Source organism: Rhopilema esculentum, chromosome 14 (genome assembly GCF_057945365.1).
Source record: "Rhopilema esculentum isolate cy_ngs chromosome 14, ASM5794536v1, whole genome shotgun sequence".
Lineage (NCBI taxonomy): Eukaryota > Metazoa > Cnidaria > Scyphozoa > Rhizostomeae > Rhizostomatidae > Rhopilema > Rhopilema esculentum.
In genome coordinates, this window is record NC_142828.1 from 2,757,440 (window position 1) to 2,772,758 (window position 15,319).

At 35.7% G+C, this 15,319-nt stretch overlaps 1 protein-coding gene across 2 annotated transcripts; it reads left to right on the forward strand.

Moving 5' to 3' along the window:
• The first annotated feature begins 11 nt into the window (after positions 1-11).
• LOC135696046 (uncharacterized) lies at positions 12-14,076 on the forward strand. 2 transcript variants are annotated; one of them, XM_065215314.2, is made up of 3 exons: positions 12-1,462; positions 10,694-10,941; positions 12,605-14,076. In XM_065215314.2, the coding sequence occupies exons 1-3, from the start codon at positions 1,195-1,197 to the stop codon at positions 12,971-12,973; spliced, it is 885 nt and encodes a 294-aa protein (XP_065071386.2). In that variant the 5' UTR covers positions 12-1,194; the 3' UTR covers positions 12,974-14,076. The 2 variants fall into 2 exon arrangements, with proteins under 2 accessions (XP_065071386.2, XP_065071385.2); XM_065215313.2 differs by having other exon boundaries at positions 22-1,462; positions 10,691-10,941.
• Positions 14,077-15,319: the final 1,243 nt, after the last annotated feature.

Genomic DNA, 15,319 nt, shown 5'->3' on the forward strand with positions numbered 1-15,319 from the left:
TCGACAACACCTTGTTCACTCGACTTTTTTGATAGAGATCAAACTTCACTCGACATCACTCGACGCCATTCGACTTGCACAACAAGGTCTTGTCGAGTAAAAAATCGAATGACAAATCGAGTTGTTTGGCCGGGGCTTTAAATGTTGTGGGTAAATGATAAAACTGGTGATTATGATGATAATGATTGTTATGATGATGACATTTATGGCACGTTTCAACCCCTTTAGTCCAAATTAAAATGTCATGTTTCAAAAGCTATCTTCGGTACAGAGTATGAGCTTTGGTCTATTTGGCACGAAACTAACCTCAATCTTTATAAGATTCAGTAAAGTAGACATAATTCTGCATTCAAATAACGCCCCATAATTTAGCGCCCTTTGAAAAAATTACCACATCACGATTCTACAAGTATACAACGCTCTGGGCGCCTATTCGCAACATTAAATTACTTATAAAGTGCCTTCTTCAGTGGTTACGGCTAATTTGTCAAGACCTTCAACGAAGTGTACAATAAGGGGTTAAGAGACGGTTTATGAGATCGTTAACAGCGATTTCCGCTTTGAATTAACACCAAAAATGAAGAAGAAGGATCCTCTTGAAGAGAACAAAACTCAGTTTACCAATTATGGTAGAATGTTAACTTCTAATGCACATGTAGCCACGTTGTACTGAGGAGCAAAGGCTCAAGAAGCACTTGGTAATGTGATTTTTTGATTATATTGTGTTTGATCTGCTGATGCAAACTCTCGAGGGCTGATTAGGTGGTCTGTTCTGTTATAAAATCTGTGTCTTTTGGCTTCAATGAAGACTTTGATATGGTTATAGGCGTGCACTTTTCAGCAACTGTAAAGACCGGAGCGGATCAGTGTCAACAATATCCGGTAAACAGACCATTATACGACCGCCTGCCTAGTGAATTTCTGCGTTTAGCTGACAAACCCAGCTGTGTGTACGATCAATAGATTCCATTAGCTTTATTTGAGCTTGATTTTACCACACTGACAATATAGTTATCGTGGAAAGAAGCGACGGCTCATTTATCGTCCGGCTCTTCTACTGAGTACCTGACTTAGAAAGAGTGATACACTTTAAGGGACGGATCTAGCACAGGGCTACAGTCATTCATCAGGTCCATCAACTTAAAAAGGTGCTCACCCATACATCGTCACCTGCCTTAATCTAGGTGATTTTCTATGGGCCAAAGAAAAAATAGAGAATTGAATCTTGAACCAATATCATCGTCTTTTCTTGTTGAACACATTTTAAGGCGGAGCGACACAAGCCCTTATGAAAATCAAATGGAAAACCCTCAAGATCACATCAAGAGCCAAGGAGACCTTAACGTACACGCCGGCATGGATTATAATACTTTGGCAGGAACAGGCTCAAGTGAAGAGTTTAGTGGACTAAGCTGCATGGTTGCTGAGGCGGAAATCAAAGGTGCCAGAGAATTTGCAAAAGGTACATACCATTTCATAGATGTTCCTCCTTTTTTGTATTTAATCTGATTATCTCTTCATTTTCAAGGATCAAATGGACCGCGCTGTCTCTAACTTTACTTGAATTTTGAAAATATTTATTATCCTTAAAAGAAAAAACATATGTATGTAAAAGTAGAAGCAGTTAAATTTGCGTAATACGTAAAATTTCAAAACATTCATTTACTTTGTTGGAAATCGCCAAAGCGACTATGTGAGGGTTGCACCACACTTTAGTTAGACCTATGAAATAAAATTAGTCTCATGTACATAATAAAGAGGATTTTCCTTTTAAGATAAATACAATGGAAGATACATCAGCCATTTGTTGATGCATTCTAAAACCTTCCCTCATCAACCATTTTCGAATTAATAAAAAGACATTATTGAGTTGATGGGACATGAGGGTTTTGTCATTTCTTGTCAACAAATTATGAAATGTGACAAATTGAACCAAATATGGTTATTTAGATTACCCTTTCTTTCCATATTGCCCGGTTGAAAAAACACGCCTCAAAAGAGTCAGGTATTTTCATCTCTGAAGAATTTCCGCCCAACACTGTCATTGATTAATATTTTGTCTGTTCCGTCAATATTAAATCAAGCTTCGAAAATATTACTTTTAGTTTTTCTAATCATTTACTTGTATGCATAACTGGGAATCGAGATTAGATTTTGTCTAGGGTAGTTTTATTTTTGCAATTTAAACGGTTTACTGAAAAAGATAATGTTTTATTTAGAAACTGATTTGACAATCGTTGCCAGAGACAACAAATAACATTGCAAAATGGACGAAAATCTTTCAGGCCTTGATAAGTGACAGTAAGATACAAAATAACGGGATATTTTAAAATGGTAAGAAAAAAATATGACAAACAGAAAACGGTCTAGCATCATCTTAGACATTCAAGGTATTTATATTGGGGCCTTCTTAAAGCCATCATAAAGTACAAGGATGCAGAATGTTGATTTATTTTGAAGATAATGGTAAAACATTTCTGTGACGGTGACGGCAATTAGTCTTATGACAAGTTAAATGTTTTAACCCCAAAATTCTCAAGACATAACCAATTTGCTCCGACTAAAGTAGTGTTCTTTTATCAACATCTTGCTCAGACAGATTATGTGTTCAAGGTGATTTAAAGTTTGATCTCGGGGTGCATTTTGTGTTGGAGATAATCAAACCTTTTCTCAAATATTTTCAAATCCATACCTAGATGAATTTATCGATGCTGTGAAAAAGCAGTTTCTGGTAGCTTAACGCAATTTCAGCGACAAACTATTGATAAAATGATATTGTTACTATGACACACAAAAGGTAAACTTCCAAATAGATGGCAATCTTAAAAATTAAAATTTTCCCGAAATCTGAGTCTAAAACTTCAGCTTATGTGTGTGATTTTCTACTAGAAACAAATACACTGATGAATATTAAATTCGGACGTCTTTCTCCACTTCGAATATGTTACACGGGCTAATTCCAAGAAATCTATTAATTTCAAGTTGAAGTGGTTTTAAAACTGGAGAGGGCTGACTGTAAATGAGAGTTCCTTGAAACATGCTTAAGTACTCTGCCAGAAATAAATGAGAGTACTTTAAGGATCATTTCATCCCGCTTATCCAGGTTGTGTACGCTTTCTAAATGCTTTGCAGGCAACTTGTGCCATGATCTATTGTAAGACTCTAAATGATTTTAGACAGCAGGGAAGCCTACTCGTACCAAAGTTGAACTATGAGTATGTCGAGCTTTACCTCTGCGATTTGTCTGCCTGTAATCAAGCACAAACAAAAATTTCTAGTTTGTTTTCAAATAGCAACAAGTTGGTTTGTAGTTATCTTGTAGTTGAATTTTGTATATAATCAAAAACATTTAGCTCTGAGGTAAAATCATCTGAGAATAAAGCAAAGATTGTAAAGGAATCATTTCCCAAAATTAAAATTACTTCTCGTGATTTCCAGATATCATACCTATTTCCTGATCGTAAAAAATTGAATTATTGGCATCTAACTGCCATAAAGTGATTCAACATTTATAGGTTCACATATGCAAAAGAGCAGTATAGTCTATTTAAATCTGACATTAGTCTATTACGGTCTGTTGAAATTGCAAAGCTCAGTCACTCATTCAAAACAAATTTTCACTATATTGAAATCTACCAAAAAGTTACCATTTCTGGTTTTGTTGGTTTTGAATGTTCTATGCTCACTTTCAAAGAGGTACAAAACAAGAAAACCTAAATAAATAAATTACAATTAGATGAAAAAACAGCAACTACGGCTTAAAAGCTTCTTCAGGAAGCACTCAGAATCACCATGCTAAGAAAAATCATTAGGAGGCAATTATATAGTGTCAGTGACAACTTCTTCATCACTGAAAAAGCACTCTCTTATAAAAACCATTTCTCTAAAGAAACTAGCCTTAAAAAAGCAGAAAAATTCTAGAGGGCGCAAGAATGGATAAATTTGTCTTGAGAACTTCCATGTAGAAGTTAAAGATTTATAGTCCAAATCCTCAGTGTCAAAAATTTTGTTCACCTAGCCATTTCATAGCTGTTGAGAGAAATTTTAAAGTTTTCACCATGCCATTGAAAATATATTTAAGAAATGACAAAATACGTCTTTGACAAAATATTTAACAACGGAATCATGCAAAAAGGATGGAATGATAATGAAAACATGGATGGTCTTGGCCTTATCCAGCTTTCAAGAAATTTTTGTCTACTGGGACAACATATGCAACGCTGTGGTAAAAACATATGATAATATGAAAATAACTTTAACAGGTATGCCATAAATTGCTCTATGCCGTATATGCAAAGCAATACATGTCTGATAATCGGATTAACCTTGAAACTTTTAGTTGCAACTTGAAACCTTTCTGTTCTATCAACTAAAACGTGATTATATTGCAATGTAATGGAGCAATTGACATGATACTGACGTGGTATCAGAAGGTATGATCTCTATGCATTTTGAAAAACGTTTTATCACAATGCTAGAGAGGGTTGTAAGATAAAAGTATTTTAGCGCTCAATTTGATAGGTGTCACACGGGTAACTACTGATAGAGGAGTCAATGAAGCTAGAGCAATCACACTAACTTACCAATACAACGCCTAGTCTTAACTGCTGCTTTTAAATTTCATCATATAATTTCATTATACTGGGGACGGAATAGAATGCCTAGAACATGTCCGAATTGAAGTGAAGAATAATTACCTTCTCGAGTTGTTTTGTAAATGCAGTAACGTTCTCATTACGAACTGATCAAATAATTCCTTTAACACCCCTGAGTTAAGTTGGGAAATATTTACAACCTAGAGAAGGTAATAGTTTGCAATGTATTGTACCGTAGACGCGAATTTTACATGCAGTGATAAATAGAATAAACAACGAGTGTCCGCGAATGTTTTTCGTACAAGGGAAAATATGAAAGAAAAGTGAAGATGGATAAATAAATTCGCTTCAATTTGAAATTTTGTACTTTAAAGATGATGGGCATAAATTTTGAAAAAATTAGAGCGGCCAGACCTGTTTCAGGTTATCCAGGCGTTGGCAATTTTCCCTGGCTGAACCCTTTTATTTGCAGAGTACCTTTTCAGGGAAAATATTTGAAAAGGGGACTAAACGTTTCCCTGAAGCGACTTGCAAGTTACTAAATTATTCCCCGAAAATGTGTTAACCCGGTTTGTTTTTTCTGATAAGGTATTACTGGTATGACGATAACGTATTGCTGGATGTATTAATTTTCGGAAAATACTGCAACAACTAAATCTTAGTGCTTCCAATTTGAAAGATCCTTTGAAAATTATTTTCTTCATGCAAGGATCAAATATCTTACGCAATGTATTCCTCATAAAGACGAGATTCATAATTTTTTGAGAAAATACACAGCGAGTGCCTACTTTGACTTGGAGGTTTCTTTGATTTAAACTGATCTTTAATCGAAGTACCATTTTCGTTTCTTGTAAGCGTGTTTATTATTAGCCTCTGGTATTGTTTGAACCCTTTAAGCCCATAACTTAGATGTGTTTAGTGATGCTTATAGAAATCAATTTGGACACCTTTCTTGTACGTTTGCTCATCAAAAACGTATTTAGGCCAAATCCCATCTGTACAAACACGCGCAACTCGTGTATCTCAGCTGTCTGTTATGGGATTTTCTTACAAGCAAATTTTCTGGTTTATCAATGAGGTTGTTTGCCTGCAGTAGGCATAAAAACAAACTTAAAACGCCGTAATCAAATCTTCCATCATCACAGTTTGAATGCTTCGCAATTGGACATAGCTGTACAATCGTTTGCCTTAACCACGAATTAGTTGCCATGTCTCTGTTTTGATTGGCCCTTTAGAAAATTCACTGAACAGGTTCACTTGTGATGTACACAGACTTATGTGTTTGCTATACCCATTTAAAGACGCCTTTTATATTAAGAACATCGCTAACATGAGATTCTGGAAACAGAGTGCTCAGGTTAGTTCAAGGACACGTTAAGTATCAGCTTTGGTTGGCACTTGAGTCATAATTTGAATTATCGTAAAACTCTTTATGAGCTAGGCTCCTTTAGCAAAGGAATTTCCATGATAGCATCGGGTTAAAAACATTCAGCCAGACTATGATCGGATAGAGCGGGATAAGAGAAGGTACAAACAAAGCTAGCTACAATGCTTGCCAAAAGTCTTGGTACACTACGCTAAAGTTTCATATAAATTCAGTAGCATCCCCTCTCCCCCTTGAAACAATGTTGAATAACAACAGATTCAAAGTATGAAATTCAACCAGTGAAACTCTGTCAGCAAGTGCAAGTAAAAGGCTTTTCAACCAGCATTGTTCTGGGGGAAGAGGAATATTTCTGTATCTCACGGCTTGAAACTTAACTTGGTTGAATCTTTCATTGACCACAAGGTGTTCCAAGGAATTCTGGCTAGGAATGCAGCTATTTCAAGAAGAGAGTTGTTTACAGAAAGTTCTTCATATAAATCAAACACACTTATTTCTATAAAAAAACTAAACATTTTATATTCTACGATCTAATACTGAAATAATCCTCAAACGCAAGCACCGAAAGTGGTTGGGGAGGGTATGTTGAAAAATGTGTCGATCAGGAAAGCATGTTTGATTACCATTAAGAAGTATGGATCAAATTCTAACAGGTATTGCACCAAAGATGATTCAATCTGTCTCTAACATCTAGTTTTCTTATACTTAGACGAATTAGAATAGAACCATCTTCACTTTGACGTAATATTTAAGTACAGTACATAACAGTTGTTTGTATTGATATCTGCGAACTAAAAACTTTGCGCTAACCTTTCTTATCAATAAATGCCAAAAAATCTTTCAATATTTAAAACAAAATTTAAATTGCAACAATCGAAAGAAAAGGAATGCTTCTTATATGTGGCAAGGACAGTACAAGATAGTATAACCTTTTGGTTCTGAAAAATTGTTTTGTAATGTCCTGCCAATCTATTCGGAATGGACATGTTGTTGATCATTAAATTGTTGTATTTTTTGAATATATTGTATAATTCTCAGTTATAATACTGCGATTGAAATAATCTGCTTTTTCTCATTATAAGCTATTCTGAACCAGGGAAAATAAAGAGAAAGACTTTAATCCGGCGTCGTTGATGTGGATAGGAATGTACCGCAACATATTCGGAAACAGATCCCTGGAAGTCGTATAAAAACGGCAGCAACTACTGGCGATAAATTGACCATTGATAGTGGCTCTCTGTCATACATTTTACGAAACACAATTTACCGTATGCCTACGGCGAATGTTATCACCTTCTGCTCTCCAGGATTATTGTATATATCGATTTTGATTTTCGCACTTGCAAAAAAGCCACCATTACGAAAAAAGCTGCTTGAGAAATTTGCTTGCCCAAAGGTAGAAAAAATATAAATGGCTATACTAAATTACGAAATAGATAAAAAAATAACAATAAAGACCTTTCCAAGAGTTAGAAGGGCGTGGCCGAGAACATTTGTTTTCGTCTACCCCAGTTTTTTGGAGCTGTCGACGCCACTGGCACATGACCCCTGTGCAGCCACTGTTCTTACGTCTATAGATCCTGAGAACTGTGCCATTTCCTTCTTGCTGGCATTTTTTGTTTTCTTCCGGTCTTTTGCAGCCAAAAAGTTTAATTTTTAAAAGCTTATAGACTAAGGGTCTTATCAACATTAACACCCATTACTTTGCTGCGCTGTGCTTGTCTTTTTTCATTTGTTTTCTCGAATGCTACTACTTCCGTCCCCCTTTCCCCCAAAACAATGTTGAAAGAATAGAAAAATACAAGGCACACGAAAAAGCATACCTATAATCCCTTCATTTTTCTAAAGTTAATCAACATTGTTCCTAGTGGGAGAGGGGGATGGCTGATTATGCCTTTGAAAATTTACGTTTGTGAACCAAGAATTTTGGCAATGATTGTAAGTAAAAGGATGAAATATTTTGCATTTACTTCAATTATTTTGAAGGCGGAGTTCATTAACATCTTGGGAAACATTTTATTTGGGCATAGGGAGAGGACGTAATTTTTTCCATTGGCCTTCCTATGACAGCCATTATTCCGGGCTCAATTTGAGGCATAATTGTGAACGAAATTTATTAGAAAGTTCCTGCTAAAACGACCGAACTGTTAACATGCACGACTCTCCAAAAGGAATAGAGTTTCGGGTATCTTTTTATCTATGTAGTAAACTGTTCACTCCGTTACCTTTTTCTAGGACTTAGGTTGAAATCAATCTAAAATTGCTATTGCTGAAACTGAACAATAATATATTGCCTAAAGGAAAAACTTGTCAGTGCATTTGCTAGTAGCTTACTACTTGCTTTGGTTGAGTCGCTGGAGAAATAAACTGATATCATGTGAGTGTAGGTTTTAGGGTTCTACCATTAAGTCCATAAACGCACAAGGGTGTTTGCTGGGATGGAATAAACAGCAACTTAATTTTCCGTAATGGCCAAAGATTTGTGCATGTGCTTGAAAAATGAAAATGATAGGAAAGTACGACAAGTAAATGCTTTTATTGCATCATCCATTATACAGTTAGCCTTATTTTTGAATTTCTGGTTTCACCATGATTACTCATGCAGCACCGTATTTGAACAGAAGCTCCTTATCATTTGATAAGCGTAAGCAAAAATTGTGCCCTACCTGTCTATTTTATTCAAAAAATTTCACCTGTTTACTCAAGTTGACCAGGAAGGAAAAAAACCAAATACGCCACTTGCATAGAAATCTGACGTGTTTGAACACATATATTATATGTGATAGTATAACTGATTTGGACACATATATTAAGGATTTTAATGCTTTTATATACTTTTTTTCCTTTTAGCTTTTGAATTTAATTTTTACGTTACTCTGACAGTGGGCCCTATGTAAAGAATTTTTCTCTTTGTAGATAAATTATTATAGGCTACCCACTTTAAATATGTCTTATTGTTATTATTATTATAATAATTATAATTATCATTATCATTATTATTACGTGTCGGCGTTTTGACTGGTTTTAGGGTCGATAGCTAAAATTAATAAGGCAAGACTCTTGCCTCAGTCCCTTCGAGATTTTAGGGGACAGTGTTAGATATACCTTCTTCTAGAAATTAAGCTGCTCCACAATAGTGTATAGACACAGACTGCAGCCTGTAGAAAGGAATTTCTTTGAGCCCTGTGGTTATTAAGTCTCCTACCCTAAGAGCCTTTTCGTGGCCATGCGACTTGAAATACCCTTAGAAGTTGATCTAACCCAGTGGCGGTGCCAGCTACTGCCGAGTGGGAGGGTAATGGGCGTGGCCAGTGAGACCACGCCCAAATCGCCTTGTCTCAGTGCTTTGTACCAGGTCAAATTTCCTTAGGAAATATGATCTTCCTCTACCTAGTGCTTTTTAACCTGTTTTTAGACGAAATATGTAGACCATGTTTCGAAAAAGTGGGGGGTTATTACCCCCCCCCATACCACCCCCTGGCGCCGCCACTGATCTAACTCCAAAATTGTCTTGTCCACCTCTGCTACCCTACCCTTGACAGAAATGTTACCCCTTCTAATTCCATGACAGGCGTTTAATCCATTTGAAGGGGGAAAGCCCTACAAATTCATTGAAATATTCAAAAAGAGAGTGAAATTTATGCCAATTATTAAATCATAAAGCTAATTCCAATTTTAAAGTGGCAAAACGGTCCCTGATGTTATATCCTCTTCCGTCTTTACGATATTTTCTCATTGGTTTGGTTCTGGGTATTGTTAAAATGAATTCTCAATTTTACATCAATTCTTCTACTGGTGATTTTTCTTAAACCGGAATTTTTTTCTAAAAAAGAAAAATTGTACCTCGAATTTCTTTGACATATTTTACGATATATTTCTGCTTCACCAGGCGCTTCATCAGCGAAAGTTGCGGAATATCAAGACTGATCGGTTTATTCTGCCTTGCAGGCGACAACTGCCAACTTCCACAATTGTCTCTCGTAGAGAAAAATTATGTCCTGCATCGATCAAGCTGGACGGAAATTCAATACTGCCCTCCATTAGTGAACATAAACTTTCAAAACATTGGCTATGTTTCACTTTTTAATTTACTTCCAAGGATGCAAGCCATTTGCGGGAAAGTTGATAAATAACCTAATTTATGTTGATGACATATTTATAAACTTTTTATTGAGCTTTTTCAACCACAATTTCAAATTCATATGTTTCTAATGGGTGTGAAAAGTAGAAATGTCTAAATTTTCTCTTTTTGGTCCACTTTGAAAGCACTATTACATTTTTGGATCTACTTCTCAGATCTTCGAGTTTATTCATAAAAATAAATTCAAAATTTATCCTCACCTGAAGTGTCGTTGCTACAACCCTGAATTATATAAGCGCTTTTTATGTACCTCGAGCCTCAATAGGTTCAGTATTTAGGCCTATGTCTTTCTTATTGAACGATAGTTTCAAACTAGTTGAATTCATGAAGCATAAAATGGTTGGAGAAGAGCTTAATCTATATCCATATCAATAAGCAGTTTTATTTTAGGAAATTCATTCCAACGAAACATAATTTTGACATACCAGTTCAGTGCATTGACTTCAATCTTTAGGCCTAAGTTGCTGAACCCTCCATCTCCACCAAGCATCTCAAAAGAAAACATTACCCAAGCAATTCCGCTGCTCATTTTCAAAAGATGCTAAACTTTTTATTTATTTTCGCTTTCAGCAGTCGAAGAAACATTTGCAATTCAATCAGAAGACACCAAATATGATATCAAAGAGACCCAAAGGACCTGTACAACAGCACCAGTTTCTGGAACAGCAACAACACAAAGCACGAGGCAAAAGAAAAAACCAAGAATTTTGTTCTCTCAATCACAAGTAACCGAATTAGAGCAACGATTTAAGCAACAAAAATATCTGAATGCAAACGAGAGAGAACAACTGGCGAATAAATTAAATTTAACACCAACTCAAGTATGTGGTTTATTTCATACTGCTTATTTTTTGTTTAGAGGAGACGATATTTTTTTGGAGAAAATTCATAGTTTAGAATCAGTCTATATTACTTCTTCGGATATTAAGTGGAAGAAATAGCCTGCCGTCGTTTTAAATGGCCTTGCTATGATTTATATCTCGAAATGCTGGGTAAAATTCGAACTAGCAATTTTTCAACGACTCAGCTGATATTTGCCTGAGTTTAAGTCCAATAGATTTAACTTGCTCAAAAGAAAACAAATGTGACCTTAGCCGTTTTGGCTAAAGCGATTTCCCTGAAATAAGGGTTACCGACTTTCAATGTGTATGTTGCCTGGCACAGCTTGGCACTTTTAAGAAAAGACCCTCAAAACAGTTTCAATTTAGGCTAGAAAGATAGCCATGAAATTAAATCATTTTTTACCCACAAGTAAGGCCTATTCACCGACAAATGGATCATATTCTTATATCTGAACACATTATTCTTGTGATCATTCTGGATGGTTTGAAGCCAAACAATGCCATCTCAGTTTATTTTAAACCCTAATGTCAACCTTCAAGAAAAATGTCATTACGAGACGCAATGTAGCCAAAAATACTTTATTATGGTAGAATGCTAAAATGTATGCCATGAGTAAGCCAATGTCCCCTGTCCAAATCCGAGAAATAAATCTAAGTTTCCTGTGCATTTGCCCTTTCATCGGCTTGTTTTTTATGATCTGGCACAACTTTCCGATAGAAAGGCTATTTCCGGACGCATTTTGACATGTGTAGAGCAAGCAATTTGCTATTTAAAATATGGAATTTTCTAGATATTTGTCATCTGTGGATGTTTAAATTCAGTTCGATTTCCTATTTCCCTTTGAATTTGGATGACCCAGACGACGATCAGCTGTGCTTTTCCATTTCTATGACCCCTTTTCCTCACTGGCTCCTTCTGCAAGTCACAACGAGCAAACATGATCAACCAATGTATGTCTTTTAATGGAAATATGAGGACGTTAGTATTTACATTTGGGTGTTCAGAAGTGACTTGCTGCAAGAAAATTTATTCTTCATTCAAAATAGGTTAGGATCTATAGTTATTCGCATATGGCCACGACGAATTAGCTCACATGTTTTCCCAGCCCATGTGATGAATTGCTCGGATAGGTGTGGCCAGAACAACGAGGCTTGGAGTAAATTGACATTCCAAAACTCATGCTTTGCCTCTAACCATCTTAGAATCAGGGTTGTTTAAACGAGCGAAGTGTACATCAAAGTTGGGCAAGTTGGTTCATTATCAAGACAAAGTCTCTGTTGGTTTTTCTTTCCAAGACTGGTTAGGAAAACAGTTCAATATACTTATGAAATGACAAAATGTCTATATAGGCAGAAGATTTATGATACATATCATTAGAAGGAGATACAAGTGTATCAACTTTTTAATACTTTAAACCAATGAGTTTGAAAGGCCTGCCACTTCAGTGCCACTTACTTCAGAGACTCATTCAGGCCACGTCATTTAAGTGTCTAAAGATGAAAATTGTTTGATTCTAGACAATCCCAATAAAATGTAGCAAAGCTATCCTTCAAGTAAATCCTGTGATTCTCTTATTATTTCAAGCTAATTTGAATTCTATATAGCTCTACATCATTCTTACCCAACAATTTCTTTATTCAGATCAAGATATGGTTTCAAAACAAACGCTACAAGTGCAAAAAGCAGAGCATCGAATCTAGAAATCGACTGGATTGGTTGAACTTCACTTCAGGGCGACAAGTGCCCGTGCCAATATTGATACGAAACGGTCAACCATCATGCCTTTCTCGGTATTGTAATTCACCACCACCGTCGATATACCAAACGAACGGAGCTGTAGATCAGTGCTATGACAGCTACTCGTCCGCAATTAACAGCAACATTAATTACAATTACAATGGCTATAACTATGGACACTCAGGCATTTCTGCGCCGTACCACAATTACAATTCCTATACACATTCCCCTGGATATTCAGGCCACACGTCACCGTGGCATTATAAATTGTAAATACAAAATCGTAGTTAGTTATATTTTGAAATAATGTTGTGTCAGACTGATTAGACTAAAGGGCAATCATTAATGAAGTCCTTTTCAGCTACAGACATTTAACATTAACTAAAACTACAGGTTGCAGTAAAGGCCAACTGTTGTCCAATCTTGCGAAGTTGGTCAGTAGAAAGAAACATGCAGCTGACGTTAGCAATATTTGAAGCGCCATTTCGTATGGCTACAACCGAAGTCAATGTACAAGTTTAATAGTTCGTTAAGTTGTGTTTAGTGAATAAGTAAAGATGCACGCGGATAAATGCTCACCTTAAATTAACAAGTTTTAACAAAGTCAAACGCCAACAAGGAAAGGCTCAAAAGCTTGTCCCACCTTATTATTCTTCACATCTATTTAAAGGACATACCAAGTATCGATCAGAGTAAAATATTTTATTGTGGCTCTTGCGACCGAAGACCCTAAAATTTTGCACATAAAAATATAACTTAACACGAATTTGTTTTGAATAGGTGCAACTTAAGGCGATTCATTGCTGGCTTCAAATTAACGTATTAAAATATTACCGAGAAATTTGTTAATATGTAGTTTGCTTCGGTGAGCTCCAAATATTTGGAAAAATAAATCTATTACTAGGCCTGGCACAAATGAGTACGAGTTCTTTTGAATAATATATTTAAATCAAGAATAAATTACACTGTGTACTGCCTGGAAAGGTGAAAATATTTTTTTGCAAGGAGACTTGTGAAGAGAAAGTGGCGACACCAATTAATTAATAAATGTAAATAACAAACAGTGGAGAAATCGATGTAAATTTTATGTTATTTGGGATTTAGAATTAGTGAAGAATTGAAAGTTATCTGAGTTATTCGGTTTTTCAATTTGAATCTGTTTAGAGTGTACACTCATTTTTTTATAAAAAACTGGCTATAAGAAACGAGTACTGGACAGTCAGAAAAAATTAAGAAACTTCAGTACTCGAAGCAAACAAATTAAGAAATTATTAAATCGTGATAAAATTGAGAACAACGAAATTTTGTAAAATCCAAGAACATGATTGCCCTGATGGCCTAGAAATTAAGACACAAGGGATAAAAATATACTTCCCACGTCTAAATACAGCGTCAGAACGGAAGCGAATCTCTTGACGCGAAAAAAAGGTCACGAACATTTCATAACATCATTCATGATATAATTAAGAAACTCTTAAGAAACAGTGAGTATTGAAATTTCCAGAACATTAGGAAACTGGAGTTCCCAACATCGACCTTTGTTTCTCATAAAAAAATGAGTGTAGTCGTGGAAATTTCAGGGACAAACTACATGAGATCGAAAGAGTAACAAAAGGCTATTACATAAGTTACTTTTTGTCTGAGATGGGGTTGGAAATTATTCTTGTCATCGATTAGGCACCTATTTACTGTTTACTTGTCATCTATAATAGAAAGAACTCCTAGTGACCGATTTATGTTCCGTTTTGTGTTTCCGAAAAGTAGCTCTTAAGCAACTGGTAATCAAGAAAATATTTAGAATCCTGAAAGTTAACAAAAAGTTAAGAAACTGAGCACTAATCCCAAGGTTTTATTATGAAATGATGCCTGTAGAATCTCGGCGCAAGTCTGAGTTTCGACGTTCAAAAGTGAGATTCTTGGCATTCTATAGGGGAGATCGTTTAGCCAAAGGCTCCTGCAAAAGTTTACAAATGTTTGCTGATGGGCAATGTCAATCGGTTACGTTAATAGGTGAAACCACTATCAAAATCTGGCCTCATTTTTTTGTAGCCGTTTGCTTGCTACTGGGATCGTGGTTTCCTCAAACAATTTCTCACCTACGACTTAAAGATATAGGCGACCTAATCCAACCTGAAACTAGTGATAGGCGTATATGAGAAAGATTGGAAAAATCTCTTGTAAGCTTGAGAAACATGTAAGGGGCGGAGAAACTTCCTTTGGTTTACGAAAGGGCAAATATTGGTATTATGATGACATAGCTTAGTTTCTTTCGGGGAGATTTCTTGAGTACAACTGAGGCAGCTGTGTACGACTGGCCAGCATGTTTGGCATTATTTCGCAATTGTTACGTATTTAAGTTTCATCTTCGTGATCACCACTCATCATCACTAATATCGTGATTGCTCATTTAATCACCATCAACTAGAACAATCATTTTTCATAATGGAACATCATCTCACTATCATCGTGATTTGCAATCATGAACAATCATAATCATATCAACATCTTAATCGTCGTCACCCATCATAATCAGCAATCATCAATCATCAACATCATCGTTTAATCATCGATCATCCTCATTATATAATCAATAGAAACATCTTAATCGTCGTCACCTAT

Coding starts and splice junctions, on each gene's coding strand:
- LOC135696046 (XM_065215313.2), top strand. CDS start 1,195: ATGGGCCAAAGAAAAAATAGAGAATTGAATCTTGAACCAATATCATCG. Junction 1,463..10,690: donor TGCCAGAGAATTTGCAAAAG/GTACATACCATT, acceptor TTTCGCTTTCAG/CAGTCGAAGAAACATTTGCA. Junction 10,942..12,604: donor TAAATTTAACACCAACTCAA/GTATGTGGTTTA, acceptor TTCTTTATTCAG/ATCAAGATATGGTTTCAAAA.